Raw genomic sequence first — 18,787 nt, 5'->3', positions numbered from 1 at the left:
AAATAAAACTAAAGTCTTTTTTAAAAATTCTGAATTATACTACCTGACCATGTGTCTCCTAATTTCCGATTCTGTTGACACCGAGCCATCCAGACAGACACAAAGCCTCTGCAGATCCGAGACTGCCTTCCCTTGACACCTATAGCCAATCACTCTATAAGTTCGAGCATCTACTTTTCCATTCCCACTGCCATGGTTTGGCAAGGGCGGTACAGTCTTTTCTACAGTCCCAGAAATAAGAGCGTTAACTGCATCAGCCTATGTAAGATCATCCTAATAGTCCCTGTAGAGATGTGTTCCTGACATGGCCATTTTTTTACCCATGATCAACATACAGTGAGTGGGGGGGGGACTTCCCTGGTGGTGCAGTGGATGAGACTCTGCACTCCCAATGCATGGGGCCCAGGTTCGATCCCTGGTCAGGGAACTAGATCCCACATGCATGCTGCAACTAAGAGTTTGCATGCCACAACTAAGGAGCCCTGGAGCCGCAACTAAGGAGCCCGTCTGCTGCAACTAAGACCCGGTGCAACCAAATAAATAAATAAATATTTTTTTAAAAAATACAATGAGGGTGTAGTGGTCCCTTGTCTTTTCATCTCTTCATTCTTTTTTCCTGTTGTAATGGTAGATCTGGCTGGGCCTAGTATAACTCAAAATCCATCAGAGAGGCTCTCAGGCCTTCAGTTTTTCCATTGACTCTCTATAGCTTACACATTTTAAACAATTCCTTGAAACTGCTTGCACTAGGTTTCCCAGGGCTGCTGTAACAAATTACCACAAACCTGGTGACTTAAAACAACAGAAATTTATTTTCTCACAGCTTTGGAGGCCAGAAGTCTGATATAAATAAGGTGTCGGTTGACAGGGTCGGTTCCTTCTTGGGGACTCGGCAGGAGAAGCTGCTCCATGCTCTCTCTTAGCTTCTGGTGATTGCTGGCAATCCTTGGTGTTTCTTGGCTTGTGGCAAACATCACTCCAATCTCTGCCTCTGTCCATACATGGCATCCTCCCTGTGTGTCTCTGTGTCCAAATTTCCCTCTTTTAAAAGGATACCAGCCACTGGATGAGGGCCCACCCTAATCCAGTTCAACCTCACATTACATTGATTACATCTTCAAAGGCTCTATTTCCAAATAAAGTCACATTTACAGATTCCTGGTGGACATGAATTTGGAAGGGACTCTATTCTACTCAGTACATTACTCCAGTCTCCACCTCTGGGGCTGCATCCCTCTAAACCTTCTTTCCAATCTTGAGTCCTTTCTACTTTTATAAATGGCAAAATACTCCACACTGTTGCACCAGTGTTAGCCCAATCCTTTAATCCATTTTAACTACTGAGTTACAGACCTGACTATTCCTAGCACCCCGTTTAACCAGTGGACAGTTATCTTCCCTGCCCTATAAGCAGTCTCTAAGACATTTTCAACTTCTGCCTTCCCAGTGTTTCCAGCTTTCTGTAGCTGATACTCTACAGAGGGGTGTTTAATAACTCATTAGCACCTCTTTGCATCTCAGTGTGAATCCCCTAATCTCTTAAATTCTCTCAGTACAAATCCCTCCTCCCCATCCAGCCCAGCTCCTAGAGCCTCCCTGTCTGGGAGCTGGGAGGCAATGAAGGGAGGGGAAAAGGAGCAAGCCTATGTCTGCTTTGCTGCTTCCAAGGCCCATCACTCAGCGATGCTGCTGGTCTCTAAAACAGTGGCAAGCCCCATTCCTGCCATACAGTTGGAAATCCTCCACATTGGGCAAGAATTTAGTCAACGCGCAGCAGACTGTCTACATCTTTTCAACCCTGGAGTGTGAATCCACAGGATTGCCCTGTCAGGCACTAGGTAACATGCCAGCAAGGTGTACAGTTCCTCCCTTCCTTCCCAATAGTCAGCTCGGAGCCAGCCCTCTGTGCCCTGGGCAGTTCTAAAAGCAGTCACAAAAGTAATCACCCCCTTTCTGTGGCTTATTTTTTTCTAACATTTTATTTATTTTTTTCTAAAATTTTTCAGTCAACAAAATTGAAGGAATTTAACAGTGAACTACCCTATTACCCAGGACCTAATTCTACCTAGAGTCTACCATTAACATTTTTTTAGCATTTAAAAAATTAAGCTATACTTCACATAACATAAAATTCACTTTAAAGTGAATTTTAAAGTATACACTTTTGAAGTGTGTGCTTCGGTGGTTTTAAGTGTATTCACTATATTGTGCAAACATCACCACTAATTCCAGAACATTTTCATCACCCCAAAAGAAATCCCATGCCCATTATCAATTAGTCCTAATTCCTCTCTCTTCCCAACCCTGGCAACCACTAATCTACTTTCTATCTGTAGATAGAAAGATTTGTCTATTCCGAACATTTCATATAAATGGAATCATACAATAGGTGGCCTTTTGTGTCTAGTTTCTTTTGCTTAGCATAATGTCTTCAAGGTTCACTCATGCTGTAGCATATAACACTATTTAGTTCCTTTTTATGATGAATTATATTCCATTGTATGAATAGATAACATTTCATCATCCATTCATTAGCTAATGAACATTTAGGTTCTTCTAGTTTGGAGCTATTATGAATAATGCTGCTGTGAACACTCGGGTACAAATTTTTGTGTGAACATGTTTTCAAATCTCTCATGTATATACCTAGGAGTGGAATTGCTGGGTTATACAGTGACATTAACATTCTACTCTACATTCTTTATCATATACCTACCTGTCCTAACCATCCTTCTATCTATATATCAATCCATCTCACATTTTTGTGCACTTGAGAATAAATTGCAAACATCAGTATACTTCACCCAGCATGTCTATTAACTAGAAATCAATATTTGTGTAGTTTTTACTTTTCATGTAAAATTTACATACAGTGAATTCTAAGTGTACGATTCAATGAGTTTTTAACACATGCATACACCTGGGAAACCCGGAATCAAGATATCAAGATATAGGACTTGCCTGGTGGTGCGGTGGTTAAGAATCCGCCTGCCAATGCAGGGCACACGGGTTCGAGCGCTGGTCTGGGAAGAGCCCGTGCACCACAACTACTGAAGCCTGCTCGCCTAGAACCCTGCTCCACAAGGAAGACCCAATGCAGCCAAAAATAAATTAAAAAAATTTTTTTTAACAGTATGACATCATTCTATATCAATAAACACATATCACTGTAAGAGGAAGCATCCACTCAACAAAATAAAATCAATCCTTTTTTTTTTTATAGTTGCGGAGAGCAGGGGCTACTCTTCGTTGCGGTGCGTGGACTTCTCATTGCGGTGGTTTCTCTTGTTGCAGTGCACGGGCTCTAGGCACACGGGCTTCAGTAGCTGTGGTGTGTGGGCTCAGTAGTTGTGGCTCGCGGGCTCTAGAGCGCAGGCTGAGTAGTCATTGGCAGGCAGATTCTTAACCACTGCGCCACCAGGGAAGCCCTAAAATCAATTCTTAAAAAAAAAAACCAAAAACTGCCAGACCTTTTCCCAAAGTGGTTGTACCATTTTCACACACACAACGATGCATGCATGAGGCTTACAAATTTTGAATCAAAAAATAAAAACAAAAATTCTAAACTGCTGCTACTTATTTTCACTTAAAAATTTTAACTAATTAGGTTCAGAATATTCTAGCTAATAAGTGCTGCTTTGACCACACTCTCAAATGAATGACTGTAAATGAGGGGATGTCTTAAATTTACACAAGGTTATATGTCAAATATATTTCAAATAAAGAAATAGAGAGGATGACCCGTTCATAATAAAAAATGCTCAACAAACCAGAAAAAAAAGGGAACATCCCCAACCTGAGTAAGGCCATCTATGAAAACGCAGAGCCAAGGACTTCCCTGGTGGTGCAGTGGTTAAGAATCTGCCTGCCAATGCAGGGGACACGGGTTCAAGTCCTGGTCCGTGAAGATCCCACATGCCGCGGAGCAACTAAGCCCATGCGCCACAACTACTGAGCCTGTGCTCTAGAGCCCATGAGCCACAACTACTGAGGCCGCGTGCCAGAACTACTGAAGCCTGCGCACCTAGAGACTGTGCTCTGCAACAGGAGAAGCCACCGCAGTGAGAAGCCCCTGCACCACCACGAAGAGTAGCCCCCCACTCGCGGCAACTAGAACAAAAAAGCCCGCGCGCAGCAAGGAAGACCCAACACAGCCAAAATTTAATTAATTAATTTAATTTTTAAAAAAAAGAGAGAGCCAATATCAAACTTAGTGGTGAAAGACTGAATGCTTTCTCCTAAGATCAGGAATAAGACAAGTATGTCTGTCCTCACCACGTCTCTTCATCGTTGTTCTAGGGGTTTCAGCCAGGGCAATTAGGCAGGAAAAATAACAGGCATCCAGATTAGAAAGGAAGAAGTAAAACTTCATCTCTGTCTGCAGATCATGTGATCTCATATACAGAAAATCTTAAGGAATCCACTAAATGAGGTGATGATTTTTATAACACCCTGTGGAAGTCCCAATTCCCAAGATTTAAAAGTTCATTTGCTGGGGGCTTCCCTGGTGGTCCAGTGGTTAAGACTCCACACTCCCAATGCAGGGGGCCCGGGGTGCGATCCTTGGTCAGGGAACTAGATCCCGCCTGCCGCAACTAAAGACACAGTGCAGTCAAAAATAAATTAATTTAAAAAAAATTCATTTGCTTTCTTCAAACTGCCTCTTCCTCCTTTATTCTCACATTCTTCCCTCCACACTTGACAAAAATAAGCCCAACTCTTTTTTTTAACAACTTCCCACCTCTTCCCTCCATCCCATTCCTCCCGAAACGTTTGCTCCTGTAATTATCATCTTGGAACTGCCCACCAAGACCCTTGTTTCTACTTATCTGGATCTCCAGGCTCCAGTCTCTTTCTAAATCATGCTACTCCCCTGCTCCATATTTTAAAGTAGCTCTCTACTGCCTGTTTTCTGTGTTTGTGTGTGCATGCTTTGCAGCTAATTGTTAAAACAGCTTTATTGACATATAATTTACATGTCATAAAATTCACTCATTTTAATGATTTTTAGCAAACTTAATGGTGCAACCATTACCATAATCCAGTTTTAGAATATTTCCATCACCCTGATACTATCCCTTCCCTGTAAAGGTTGGTCCACCAAAAGTCTACCTACAAGTGTAAGGTTTGGAAGTTAGGCCTGAGGGTTTGGGATCTTGAATAAAGATTTTAAACCTCCAGGCAATGTGACGGTAAAGGATCGTTTTCTACCTCTTTCTGTTAAAAAATGAAGTCTTGGTTAATCATTAAGCCAACCATGATACCATGAAGGGTTACGGTGGCCGTATCTCCATTTCCATCCAAATAGCTGACCATTTTTTTCTCTTGCCACGCCCTCAGAAAGGATACTCCCCTACTGGGCTGAGGCATTCTTCTTAAAAGAACTTTCTAGCTCGCCGCCCCTCCCAAGACGAGCAACCTCCTCTCCAGTAATAACAGCCCCAGTCCAGGTCCCCACATACCCACACTCCTGATCAAAAAAACATTAAACAGTGGCCTTTCTTTGCCAATTCCCAATCCTCCACCCCCATCGCACCACAAGGTCCCCTTCTTCCTTTTCATCTCTTTCAGCTTCGTTTGCCTAATCTCCAGACAGATCCCTAGCCTGACGCCTTCTCCTCCCAATCACTCGCCTCACTCGCTCTGCCATCACTTCCCAAATTGCCGGCATCCCGGACCTCAAAGGTGCAAACGCCAAAACCAGATGAGTTGACGCGCCTAAGGGACAGAAGTGTGTGGGTGTGTGGGTGTAAGTGTCCTTGCTTGTGTGTGGAAGAAACCAACAGAGGCCACGCCGGTGTCCATCTTCTGGAAATACCGATCACGCCCGGCCGAGAGAGCGAGGATCGGCTCCCCAGTGCCCCCCGCAGACAGCATTCAGGGCTGTAGAGCTCAGAGGCATCAAGGCTTCACCCGGGACCCCTGCCCAGAGGGCGCCCCGCCCAGCAACGGTACGGCGCAACCCCTCCCCGGCGCGGTGGTAGGGCCCGGCGGCAACGTCACCCATTGTTTACAAATCAACCCGAGCCGGTAGGATTCCGGCTCCCGCGGCTGCTGGCGCGCGGCGAGAGTGCCTGGCGGGCTCCGGCTTCCGCGTCCGCCCCGGCTCCGGCTTCGGCCTCAGCACCGCGCCCGGCTCCGCCGCGGCCCACCGAGCCCCGGGGGCAGCCGAGCCGCCGGCGACTCCCGCAGAGCTCCGGGTGCCCGCGCGGGGGGCCATGCCGTGCCGGAGGGAGGAGGAAGAGGAAGCCGGCGAGGAAGAGGAGGAGGAGGAGGACAGCTTCCTCCTGCTGGAACAGTCGGTGACTCTGGGCGGCTCGGGCGAGGTGGACCGGCTGGTGGCCCAGATCGGCGAGACGCTGCAGCTGGACGCGGCGCAGGACAGCCCTGCCTCCCCGTGCGCGCCCCCGGGGCCGCCACTGCAGCCCCCGCGACCCCCGGCGGTGGTGCGGGCGGACAAGGCCCGAGCCCCGGCGCTGCCGCTGCTTCTGCCGCCCGCCTCGGCCGAGACTGGGGGTCCGGCGCCCCCGGGGGCCCTGCGCTGCGCCCTCGGGGACCGCGGCCGGGTGCGGGGCCGAGCTGCGCCCTACTTTGTGGCCGAGCTCGCCGCAGGCCCCAGCGCGCTGGCCCCATCGCCCCCTCAGCCCAGCCTTGATGGGCCTTCGGCAGCTGACAAGCGAGGCGCCCCGCAGCCGCTGTCGGGTCCTTGCCGGCGAGGATGGCTGCGGGACGCCGCCGCCTCCCGCCGCCTGCAGCAGCGACGCGGGCTACAGCCTCAAGCCCGCACCGGCGACGACGACCCGCACCGGCTTCTGCAGCAGCTCGTGATCTCGGGGAATCTCATCAAGGAGGCCGTGCGGAGGCTTCATTCGCGACGGCTGCAGTTACACGCAAAACTTCCCCGACGCCAGCTCCTGGGCCCTCTGTCGGCCCCAGTGCACGAACCCCCTTTGCCCCGCAGCCCTCGCGCGGCCTGCAGCGACCCTGGCTCGTCTGGGAGGAGGGCGCAGCTCAGAACTGGCGACGGCGTTCTAGTCCCCGGCAGCTAACACCCCGAGAGTGGCCACATCGCCAGCCTCTGCCTGGAGGGCAAGGGGTTGCCCCTGAGGGCTGCGTCTCTACTCAGACTGGTGAACTCGCGCTTTTGGAAGCGGGAGAATAACTAATGAAGACGAGGAATCGAAAAATCGCGAATGTTTTCGCTGGAACTGAGGTCGAGGGCCCCGATGTGGTTGAAAAACAAGACTTCCTTGGTCCTATTTACGGCAGATTACAGAGCGCACCCCAAGCTCACAGTCAGCAGGACTTCTCCTTGGCGTGACCAGTCCTGGTGGCGCAGCGTGCAGTTCCACGCAGCCTCTCCGGGCCCTCCAGCCTGACGACCGTGTGGTCGCAGTCCGCGCTTCTCAGGATCGCCGAACGCCCAAAGGACGAGGATGATCCCAGTTACTTGCTTTACCTTTCCAGGGCTGGTTCCTGATCCACTTTGGGGGAGAGGAACCTGTGTAGGTCATTTCAGGGAGTACCTCAAACTGCCAGACTTGAAATTTTACGACACTTAAAAAAACCCATCTCGTGTATTTTGGGGTGCTGGTTCTTGATATAAAACACGCGGCACCGGGAAAGGACGTTTTGGGGAATTGAATAGACGTAACCTTTTCTCTGCCCCCGCTTTGCAACTGCCTAAAGTTCTCTGAGTGGCGGGGGAAGGCGGTGCGCCTGTGATGCTGATGGGAGGTGGGGCCGAGAGGTGCTGGGGAAAGGGGAGGGCGAGGCGCGGAGTGAACCCTCGGTCCTCTCGAAAGTGTATTTTCACAGCCCGTCCGCCCCTTCTCGGGTTCAAGATCACTGTTTCCTGGGAGCACACGAGATTGCGAGGCTCCAGCAGGGCAGAGTCGCCAGGTTCCGCCTGTACTCGGAGTAGAGCGCGGGGTTTTGCAAGTGCTGGAGTCTCCTGAGGACACGCGCACCGCTGCCACCGCGGGTGTGAGGAGGCGGCGACGTGCTGGGCGCCCGTGCCTCCCGCGGGCGGCCGCGCCCCGGGCTTTCACGGAAACTGCCCCGAGACGTGGCCTCGAGTCCCTTCTCTTCCCCTCGGCTCTGCTGTCCTACTCTAGCGCGTGGCGCTGGCGCTCCTGGGGGCCCCGAGCTGGGGGCTGAGGAGACACCACGTGATGGGGCACTCCAGGGACACACAGCCTAGCACAGCAGCTTATAATGGGCTCTCCGGGGCCTTTTGCAATAACAGCTGCAATTCCCTGGATAGATGGAGTTGATTTCCTCCCTTTGCCCCTCCCCCAGCCATGCCAGCTCGCCTTTGTAAGTGAAGGAAACCGAGTAGAAAATGTGACCCTCCAAATGGAGAAGCTGCAGGCTTTGCCATTGTGAACCTGGTGAAGTGATTGTAACATAACGTTCACTCAGTCTGAAGGATCTAAGACGGTATTGTTGGTGTTTTAGTTTTATAAGATTCAATGGCATGTTCATCATCCAGATGTGGCTATTGACATACGTACACTTCGCAGCGGAGTGTCTGGAATTGTGGCTATCCTGATTATAGGATGTTAACTTAACTGAAATATCTGTTTTTAATAAATGCGTTGGGTTTTTTGGTTTGGTTTTATTTTATACTTGTCGTCGGTGGGAAAGATGCACAGAACACGTTTCTCTGATCTCCATAAACATGAAAACACTTGAAATCCTTGTCAGCCTGGCTTGTGGATGGTAATTAGAGCGCCTTTGTGTCTGAGCAGCTCACTAGTTAGACAGGGTCTGCGTGGCTGGGTGTGTATTGGTGCTGGCATGAAATTAAATGAGAGTGAGGTCAGGTTTTGGACCAATCCCATTCACTAAAGCCTTAGAGCCTTCTGGATTACTAGTCAGTGCTGGAGAAGCTCCTTCTGTATTAGCAAAGGACATCAGATCAGTCAGTCACTTCAGACTGGGAGGCTTATCACTTTTTTCTTTCTACTATGGTCATTAAGTGGACTTGTTCCACAAGGTGGCCCTTTAGGCTGGGGCAGCTCTTGGTTAGGGACTGCTCAGGATGCAAACCTGCAGTGGGAAAGCCGACTGGGAGGGTATGAAAGGACTCCTCTCCTCTCTTTGCCCTTGGCACGTTCACTCCCATTCTCTCCCTAAGCAGTGACGGAGCAGCCCATCTCTGTCCCTCCTGTTCTCAGTTACTTTAGTCTGTTTCCTCCAGGAAGGAGCCATGCTGGCAACAGGATATCCAGGGTTCAAGTCCCCTTATTAAATGGGGACCTTGGACAAGTTGCTCAACCTCTGTTGAGCTTCGGTTTCCTCATCTGTACAACAGATGAGACATGAGATGATGAGAAAAAGGTTCCTTGTGACTGGCACATCCTGGAGATGAATAGTCCAGTCCCTACCCCTTCCTTCCCAGGACTGTCCCTTGGTAGCCAATCGACTGGGTCCTCGGTTTCTCATAAAACAAGGGCATGCTGTGATCCCACAAGTGCTTTCTGGATTGAGTGCTGTATGATTTAGAGACCTGATTTTCTAACTCCCTTTTGGACTCAATGCCTGTTGTTTATACCTCCCCATTCTCTCTCTTCAAATACACACGCAGACCCTGATGGTCTCTGAGAAGTACCTCCAGAACACACCAAGCCAGCCATTTCCCACAACCTGCCCAGGAAGGGTTGTGGAAGACTCAGTCCAGTGCCACCCAGCAAACGAATGGTGACTATGGAGGCTCTAACACAAACTGAGGAAGGGGGGCCTCGAACAATGCAATGGGCTACCACCTCTGGGCTCTGAGCAAAAGGAAAGTGGTCAGGTGCTGACTTCCCCTGGCATTGGAGGAGCCCTGAGGTCCTCACTTCTTAGATGAGGTGGGATTTCCTGAAGGTCAAAGAGTTAGGAGCAATCCAGGGCCAAGTTGGCCATGATTCAATGCCACTGCCCCAAACGTGCTGGCTTCTTGTAATGATTGGTTAAGGCTAGACTCAACCATAGGGTTCACGTAATACAACCCCCTCCTTCAAAAAGGAAGACTGGAGAAAACTAATGCCTACTATGAGGTGCTTTAACTGCACTATAACCCTGTAACCATCACAGGGTGTAAACCGTCCATCTTTAAAAATCCTGCAAGATCTTACTAGTCACCCCCAAGACATCTTTTGGAATAAGTCAGGGTTTACATTAATGATTTTAAAAAGTTATTAGACCATTTTTCCTTGGTGGTCCAGTGGCTAAGACTCTGTGCCCCCAGGAACTAGATCCCACATGTCGCAACTAAGAGTCCGCATGCCACAACTAAAGATCCCGTGTGCTGCAACTAAGACCCAGTGCAGCCAAATAAATAAATATTAAAAAAAAAAGTTATTAGACCATTTTATAGGTGGAAAAATATTCCAGGAAGGGGGCAGTGCAGAGTGACCTACAAAGTCATTTACGAAGTCAAAGGCCTAACAGAACCTAGAACCCAGGTCTCTAGTCATCCAGCTCAGGCCTCTTTCCAGTAGCCTGATACCATCATACATAGTCCAATATTGTTCACTGCAGAAGTCCACACATATACTACAATGTAAACGATACCCCTGCAGTTGTCCAACATGATGATCTTGCCACTGGAACCCTGGAAAACCATGCCCCAGATCCCTAGGCTGAGCTAGGGAAAGCCACGTATGCGGTAACCATTTTCTCATGTTCAGCATCCTATGAAGACAGCTGGCCACAGAAAATGGCCTGGGTAAGATAAAAGACCAAAGCTATAAACTCAATGAAAAAAATACTAAATAAACTAAAACATGGAAATTGACAAATAAGTGATTTGGAGAAAAGAATGCCACACCTCACAAAGAACTCCAGAGTCTGCCACCCCAAGATTTCATTCTAAATTAGGCATAAATGCTACAATATTTGAATTCTATTTTACCCTTTTTTGCTCTTTCCTTTTCCAGCTCAGAAGCAGAAATATGGAGTGCACATCAGACACCACTTTCCTATCCAGCAAAGCCTGTGTCAAACCCTGTGATCCCTACCTTCCAATCAGGAAAGAGTTACCCTGGCAACCAAATTACTAACTCACTCAATTAGCTCCCCCCTCTTCCACTGATGCTCAGTAATCACAGAATGTCAGCCCCGGGAGAGCTCAGCCTTCAGTGGTCTAGTGCTACCGCCTCATTTAGAGATGGAAGCACAGGGAGGTTTCCACTCTGAGGTGCACTCCATTTGAACACCAGGAAGGCTGGTGCAGACAAAGCAGCAAAAGTCTCCCATACAGCGCTTCCTCCTGGTATTCCATCCATAACTGAAGGGAAAACAAATGACCTGCCCATAACAATGTGTCCCAGGAGGTGTAATAGATAAGAGCGTGGGCTCTGCAGGCAGCCCTGCATTGTTAGCTGTGTGATTTGGGACAGGATCCTTAACCTCAATAATCTCAATTAACTCACCTGCTAAATGGGGATAAGTATAGCACCTACCTTGAAGAATCTGGTGAAGGTGAAATTAGATCATGTATGAGATGCAAAATAGCCAATAAACACTCTTATAAAACAAAACATCATTCCTGGAAACTACTGCATTAAGGCCACTACTTTAAGTCTTTTGTGGAAAATCCTGCCTTTTATTGACTTCTTCAATCTGTTTCTTAAAAGGCATAAACCTGTTTGCTCTGAAGATAAGACGTTTCTTAAACATGCACCCCTGTTGTATAAAGTGCTAAGGGAAGTGTAGAGGAAGGGAATAATCAGTCTAGAAGAGGTTTAATCAGAAAAGGGTGGAGGTCCCCTTCAAGCCAAACCTTGAAAACAGCTCAGGACTGGGACTCGTAGAGTAGGGGCAGCAGGAATATCACAAAGGGGAGGGTTTGTGGGGAGGGCATTCTGAAGCCACAGCTCTTAACTCCCCCATTCCTATCAGAAATCCTTCTAAATCAAATTCAGTGCTCAGCTGTAGGTCTTCATGCCTGCCCTGTCCACTCCCATCTATAATTTGTACTGAGAAAATTGTGCAGTTTCTTCGCAGGAGGTGATCTTCAAGTTCATTTTGTTCTCACTCTTCATTTTATTTACTGTCATTATAGGGTTATCTCAGGGGCTCATATGTGAATGTCTTCTTTTCTCAAAGAGTTTAGGCACCAGGTGATAAGGGTCTCGGCGCAAAAAGACAGAAAAAGACAAGAAGGGACACATTTCGAAAAGAAAACCCATAGTCCTCAGTACAGTACCAGGTAGCTGTTAAAATGCAGGCTCTGGAGCCAGACTGCCTAGGTCGCAATCCCAGCTCTTTCCTTTAAAGCTCCTTCCTGTGACCTTGGGCAGGTTACTTCACCTCTCTCACCTCCTGTTCCTTGTCCGCCAAGTCTGATAATAATAAAGTTCCTGCCTCATCAGGTTGTGAGGATTCATTGAGCTAATGCTAGTAAAAATGCTTAGGCCACTGCCTGAAACATAGGTGCATTTAGTAACAACACCTGGGTATTGGCATTTAGTAAATATTTGCAGAGCAAACAAACGGGCAACTTCAACAGACTTGTGGAGGCTAAGAGAGTGCTTGGGGCACAGATGATGAATTGTGGTGCCTAGAGGAGAGGATGGGAAAGGAGGGACAGCAGCTAAAAAGGGAAAACAGAACCAAAGGAAGGTTTGCTCAAGCAGGAGAGACCTGCGCTCGTCCCACTGTGGGTGGAGGACAGTGGCAAAGGGTGGAATTGAAGGGAAGATGCTATAAAGGATAAGCCTCCTGGAGGGGCCACGAAGGGATGGGGCGCTCAGCCTGGGTAGGTTTGAAGGGCAGGACTCAGGGAGACCTTAGAGGTGGATGTCCCCTGTGACAGCACTCTAAGTCACAAACTGTCCTACCACAGGGAGGCTGGGACCAGTTGGCTGTTGAAACAACTTTGTATAACCCTTCACGCCTGAGATGGCTGGGTATGTTTTTGTGTGAAGGAATCCTTCTTCTCTGTACCTTATGCTACAATAGAATGAAATCTAAATCTGATACCAAAGGGTTTATTAACTGCTCCGCTTTATCAATTAACTGACTCACAGGAGGTAAAATTCACCGCCCCCAATTGATAGGCTGTTCAGGGAGTTTGTTTGACTTATTGATTTGGGTGGGTTAAAAAAGAATCACAAGCTGGTTATCATCTTGTTACCTTTGCCCTGCCTTTTGCCCGTTTCTTTTTTTACTGTCTAAATTAGATTCGGTTTCCTAGGTTTTCCTGAAAATCCTCCCCAGACACCAGAGTCATAATCACCTTTCTCCAAATGCACCATAAATAGTTCTTCTCTTCAGCTGGGTTAAGCAGGGCACGAACTCACAGTGCAGATGTTCCAAACACACTGCTTAATGGTGCTGATAAAGAGAAGTTGAATAACTTCAGGATTAAAGAAAGACAGTGACGGTCACTGAGCAAGCTCTGATTCCATATACCCTGGACCTGACCTCGGAGGGTATACATAGTGATCACATAGCTATAGCTCTGCGTTTGTGTGTGTGCACCTGTGCATGTATGTAGACACACATACCCAACCACCCCTTACAGTTCACCCTTCAGCCCCCCTTGGCTTCTCTGGGTTCTACTCTTGGTCTTTGTAAAGTGCTTAGCACAGAGCCTGGCACATGGTAAGTGCTACGTACATTGGCTAGTGTTTTTCCTTCCCAACTGACAGCATCTCCCAGGCTCCGTCCACCCCTCTTAGCCCTAACTGCCAAATCTTTATCTTCAGCCCTGATCTCTCTTCCAACTCCTAATCACTTAGGAGGCACCAGGCTGCGGTCCCTGTAACGTCCCACATGAAACTCCTAATCAACCCCCTCCCCGACCACACACACTCACACAACCAGCTTCTTGCAACTTCCCTATTACTCTTGTCCTTCTGGACTCAAGACTTGCAGAATGTTACCAGGGAAACCTAGGCCTCGGATCCTTCAGAAGATGGAGTTGTCTCAACTCTGCCCATGCTCATGTCCTCGGTTCTGTGCCCATCCACTCCAAGGGACTAGGGATATCCCAGCCACAATCATCCCTGGGCCAAGTACTAGGAATGGGCTATCCCAAGCCGCAACACCTTGGAAATGGCCAATGCCTCCTTTGCACAGACACTTCCCCAGGCCCAGGACTCTGCTCTCTACAGCCTTTGCAAACAGCTGATCGGTAGCTGGGGCTGAGGTTCATGAAGAAATGTGTGCGTAGGCTCAGACAGGAGGTAAGAGGTTCAGCTTAAGAGCCATGAGTTCAGATCCTGTTCGACCTCTCCTACCTCTCCCCATTGTAAAGAGTGAAGGGCCATCTTGTAAAAGGTGCCTACCAGAGTTCCTGCCCAAACAGGGCTCAGTCCCTTTTCCCTCTCTCTACCTTGCTTCTCAGCTCCTGAAGATCTTCAGGTCCTGTCAGTCTACAGTCACCACTCTAATTTCATTCCTGAGTGCTGTCTTGGCCATGCTGCAGACCCAGAAGACAGCTGCATTGGGTGAGACCTCACCATCTTGGCCCTATGCCCTCATCTTACAGACTTGAGGTTCTAAAAAAAGCAGCCATCTACCATGTTATCTGTGCCTCTCTTATGCAATTCCTATTACCTTATGTGAAGGTCTTGGCCCCAAACCTGCTTGTGGGTTCTTCCAGGATGTCTGAAACCCTGTTTCATCCCGGATCCCCAGCGCCTTGCACATATGTGGCTGGCCTGCAAGAAAAGTTTGAAAATGGTGATGCTATTGTGTTGAGGCATTTATTGGGTCAAGGTTTTTGTGGGATGCTCTTAAGAACTTTAATAAATCCAACATGGGAGAAAATGGTGTCAAGAAAGTCTCATGGAGGTGGTACAGTATGACTGGAAGCTCTGGTTGAGGAAAGCAGGAGAAACTAGAGTCACACTGCCTGGGTTCAAATCCCAGCTCCTTAACTTAAAAGGTGGTGACTTCAGGCAAATCACTTAATCTCCTGGGTCTTGGTGTCCTCATTTATAAAATGAAGAAAACAGTGCCTACCTCATGACGAATAAAGCCATGACATAATGAGATGATTTAAAACACCCAGAACAGTACCTGGCATGTGTGTCAAGTGCCAACCCCCGGAATGATGACAGCAGACAGACCATTTGGAAGGTGTGTGGAGGTGGCCTTCTGGAAGTTCAGGAAAAGGGATTTCTATGATACAGAAGCAAAAGAGGTGGCAGTGACTTGTGCTCACAGTGGAAAGGAAAGGGTGGCTGAAGTGTTAGGGCATGTGGGGCACGTTGAAGGGGCAGATGGGGGCCACTGAAGGAAGAAGGGCCAGTGGTGGCAGCAAGAATCAGCAGCTGTCATTTTTTAAGCCCTTAAGTGTCCCAGACACCTCAGGTCCTCGTTTTACCCTCCCAACCAACCTATTATTGTTTTATACATGAGAGGAGGCAAACGCACGGAGCTGTGACTTGGCTACTATGACACAGCTGCTGAGCAGCGGGGCTGAGTCAAACTGAGCCACTGAGCATTAGCCTTCCCCTGCAGCCCGTGTGAGAAGGCGCTGGGCAGGACAGGTGCCCCTGGGGCTGGTTAGCAGAGCTGGGCTGTACCAAGAAAGGCTTCCTTGTGGGAAAGGGCCCCAAGCCTGGGGAAGATAAGACTGAGGGCAGAACCAGGAGAGCCACTTAATTAACTGAACCCCCATCTGCTCAAAACACCCCATTTTACAACTACCAAATACACTGCTATAAGACCCTATTGTCCTTTCCCTAGGCCACAGCTCAAGACTGGGTCAGTCTCAAAGGAGAAAATAGGCAGGCTCTGTCTATACCCTCCCCATTCTTCAAACACAAAAAAATCAGAAAATTCACCTCCCTCCACCCTCCTCCAGATACAGCAAATCACTTGGCCTCTGCCCTCCAGCCTAGAAAGTTTCTGGACTATGTTCTTATTCCACAAAGGGCGTGAAATCCCACCTAGCATGTTTTTAAAAACCTGGACTGAATTTTCTGATCTTGTGGAACATTGACCCAGAAGCACTCATTGACTGCAGCTCCACCGGTCTCCGTCTCACATCTCGACCCCCAAGTCCCCTCTCCATCACGACTTCATTATGAAACGTGTCCCCTCTGTGCTTTTCTTTCCCCCACCTTCCACCAAAAAGCCAAAGCATGCTCCAAAACAAAAACCAAATTTATTCAGCAGACACTTTAATTAAGAAATCCTATAAATCAGGACCACCACAATTTCAGACACTCCGGTGCGAAGTGTACGTCAATAGCTACATCTGGAGGATGAACAAGCCATTGAATCTTTTTAAAAAATTAGTTTAGCTCCTTTAAAGTTTGGGGGTGGCACCTTACTTAAAGCGCCGTCAAGTTTCATACGGGTAAAGCCTGGGGTTTCTCCTCTTGGAGAGTCCCATTTAAAAAACGGTTTCGGTCACTCACAAAGAGCTGGTGGCAGAAGGAAACTGAGGGGTGAAGACCCACGAAAGCTCAGGCCTATGGCTCCACAGAGGGCCAGAACAGAGCAGAAAAACAGCGGGGGTCTCATCCATGCAGTGAAGACATCAGAAAGGGTGGAATAAGAAAGGCCAGCCGGGAGGACAGGAGAGAGACATAAGACATTGTTTATGCCTGTTTCTGAGAAAGCTCATGGCACCGCCAAGAGTGGCCTCACGGGAGGAGGAGGAGGAGGAGTTCTGGACAGAAGGAGAGCACAGAGGAAAACAAATAACTCTCCTCGCACAGCCCTCTCTACCTGTGTGTCCTCTGGAGACTCTAGGAGGTGGCGAAGCACAGACAGGGCTCTTCTTGGAGCAAGAGAAAGAAAAGACACAGGGGTCAGTTAGCTCTCCCAGGAAGCCCACAACCTTCCGTCCAAGCACACCGTGACCTTGAAACACAGGTGGCAAGGTCAAGTCATTTAAAAGTCCACATCCACCTCGACCCACCTTCAAAATTCTCCACCTTCCTGCCCCCGACAACTGGAGTTCACATCTCCCACCTCGACCCGTCACCGATGAGGTGGGAGAAAGGGGTCGGGCGATGCCAACCCACCCACCACCAAGCTTTTACATTCTTCTTCCCTCCGGAATTTCTTTGCACAGCAATTGTAGCACCATTTTCACTAAGTTCCTCCACCGGAAAATAAAATGTATTCGTGTCATCAGTTTTCAAGTATTGTTACAAAGCCCTCGCGATTCTCGCCCCTTGGAGCCGTATCTTTAAACAATCCAAGCACACGACACCCCCAAGGGTTAAGTCAGGTACAAGTTGATGCAAATAGCTGCCATAGTTCTCCCAGTTTTATCCCAGGTTCCTGTCCCCGAGGTGGCCGGGGAAATTCTCACGCGATACGGACGCGCCCTGGCCCGTGCATTTCTCCACGCTCAAGTTTTCGCCGACAGCCTCGCCGGGGCGGGTAACTTCTCGGCTTGAGGTCTCTCCCCACGCGCCTCCTTGCAGCCTAGGCGGTCGCTCCCAGGACGGCAACGGCGGCTTCAGCTCAAGGTTGGGGAAGGCACAGGACGCCGTTGGGTCCCCGCAGAGGCTTCTTCCTCCTCCAAGGGCCCTGGGTCAGTGCAAGGCGCCGGAGGGCTGAAGGGCGACAGGGTCCGGTCGGCTGCGGCTGCCCCCGGGTCCGGGGGGTGCCGCGGGGCCCGTGGCTGCTACCGCGGCGACGGCTCGCTGGAGCCTCCGCACGGCCTCCTTGATGAGGTTCCCCGAGAGCACCAGCTGCTGCAGGAGCCTGTGCGGGTCGTCGTCGTTGGCGCGCGCCCCGGCTGGGGGCCATCGTCGCTGTTGCAGGCGGCGGGAGGCGACAGCGCCCCGCAGCCATCCTCGCCGGCACGGCCCGGGCAGCGCGCTGGGGCTTGCGGCGAGCTCTGCCACAAAGTAGGGCGCAGCCCGGCCCCGCACCCGGCCGCGGTCCCCGAGGGCGCAGCGCAGGGCCCCCGGGGGCGCCGGACCCCCAGTCTCGGCCGAGGCGGGCGGCAGAAGCAGCGGCAGAGCCGGGGCTCGGGCCTTGTCCGCCCGCACCACCGCCGGGGGTCGCGGGGGCTGCAGTGGCGGCCCCGGGGGCGCGCACGGGGAGGCAGGGCGGTCCTGCGCCGCGTCCAGCTGCAGCGTCTCGCCGATCTGGGCCACCAGCCGGTCCACCTCGCCCGAGCCGCCCAGAGTCACCGACTGTTCCAGCAGGAGGAAGCTGTCCTCCTCCTCCTCCTCCTCTTCCTCGCCGGCTTCCTCTTCCTCCTCCCTCCGGCACGGCATGGCCCCCCGCGCGGGCACCCGGAGCTCTGCGGGAGTCGCCGGCGGCTCGGCTGCCCCCGGGGCTCGGTGGGCCGCGGCGGAGCCGGGCGCGGTGCTGAGGCCGAGGCCGGAGCCGGGGCGGACGCGGAAGCCGGAGCCCGCCAGGCACTCTCGCCGCGCGCCAGCAGCCGCGGGAGCCGGAATCCTACCGGCTCCGGTTGATTTGTAAACAATGGGTGACGTTACCGCCGGGCCCTACCACCGCGCCGGGGCGGGGGGGACAAGCGAGGAGGTGGAGCAGCGCGGGCCGTCACGGGCAGCGCAGGGCCGCGGCCGGAGCCTTCTTGTGTCTGCGCTGGGTGTCTGCGTAGGAGGGGATCCGGGGCATGGGGAGAGCTTCGTACTTCCCTGGCCGGATGAGCAGCACAGGACTATGAAGACTCTGAGGTGGCCACGATTGGATTCTCCCACTCACGGACACACCCCCTCACACACCCAACCACTAGTCCTCCGACGCTTCCTCCCTCCCCACGTGTCAGCAAGACTTGGGCGGCCCGGCTCCCCCTCCCGCGCACACGCAGTCACCCGGGCCCGGGAGTGGTGGGGGAGGGGCG

General features: G+C 50.6%; 2 protein-coding genes across 2 annotated transcripts; one reads left to right on the top strand and one right to left on the bottom strand.

Moving 5' to 3' along the window:
* The first annotated feature begins 6,040 nt into the window (after positions 1 to 6,040).
* FRAT1 (FRAT regulator of WNT signaling pathway 1) lies at positions 6,041 to 8,593 on the top strand. Its single transcript, XM_061194810.1, has one exon. It carries the CDS (start codon positions 6,219 to 6,221, stop codon positions 7,047 to 7,049), a length of 831 nt encoding a protein of 276 aa, XP_061050793.1. The 5' UTR covers positions 6,041 to 6,218; the 3' UTR covers positions 7,050 to 8,593.
* Positions 8,594 to 16,113: 7,520 nt separating this feature from the next.
* FRAT2 (FRAT regulator of WNT signaling pathway 2) lies at positions 16,114 to 18,351 on the bottom strand. Its single transcript, XM_061194797.1, has one exon. It carries the CDS (start codon positions 18,192 to 18,194, stop codon positions 17,502 to 17,504), a length of 693 nt encoding a protein of 230 aa, XP_061050780.1. The 5' UTR covers positions 18,195 to 18,351; the 3' UTR covers positions 16,114 to 17,501.
* Between the last annotated feature and the right edge of the window lie 436 nt (positions 18,352 to 18,787).

The sequence above is a fragment of the Eubalaena glacialis genome, chromosome 1 (genome assembly GCF_028564815.1).
Source record: "Eubalaena glacialis isolate mEubGla1 chromosome 1, mEubGla1.1.hap2.+ XY, whole genome shotgun sequence".
NCBI lineage: Eukaryota > Metazoa > Chordata > Mammalia > Artiodactyla > Balaenidae > Eubalaena > Eubalaena glacialis.
Note: the sequence above shows the minus strand (reverse complement) of the source record. Positions and strands in the feature narration are given on the sequence as shown.

Bases quoted from the DNA above. Each gene is read 5' to 3' on its own strand.
- FRAT1 (XM_061194810.1), top strand. From the start codon at position 6,219: ATGCCGTGCCGGAGGGAGGAGGAAGAGGAAGCCGGCGAGGAAGAGGAG.
- FRAT2 (XM_061194797.1), bottom strand. From the start codon at position 18,194: ATGCCGTGCCGGAGGGAGGAGGAAGAGGAAGCCGGCGAGGAAGAGGAG.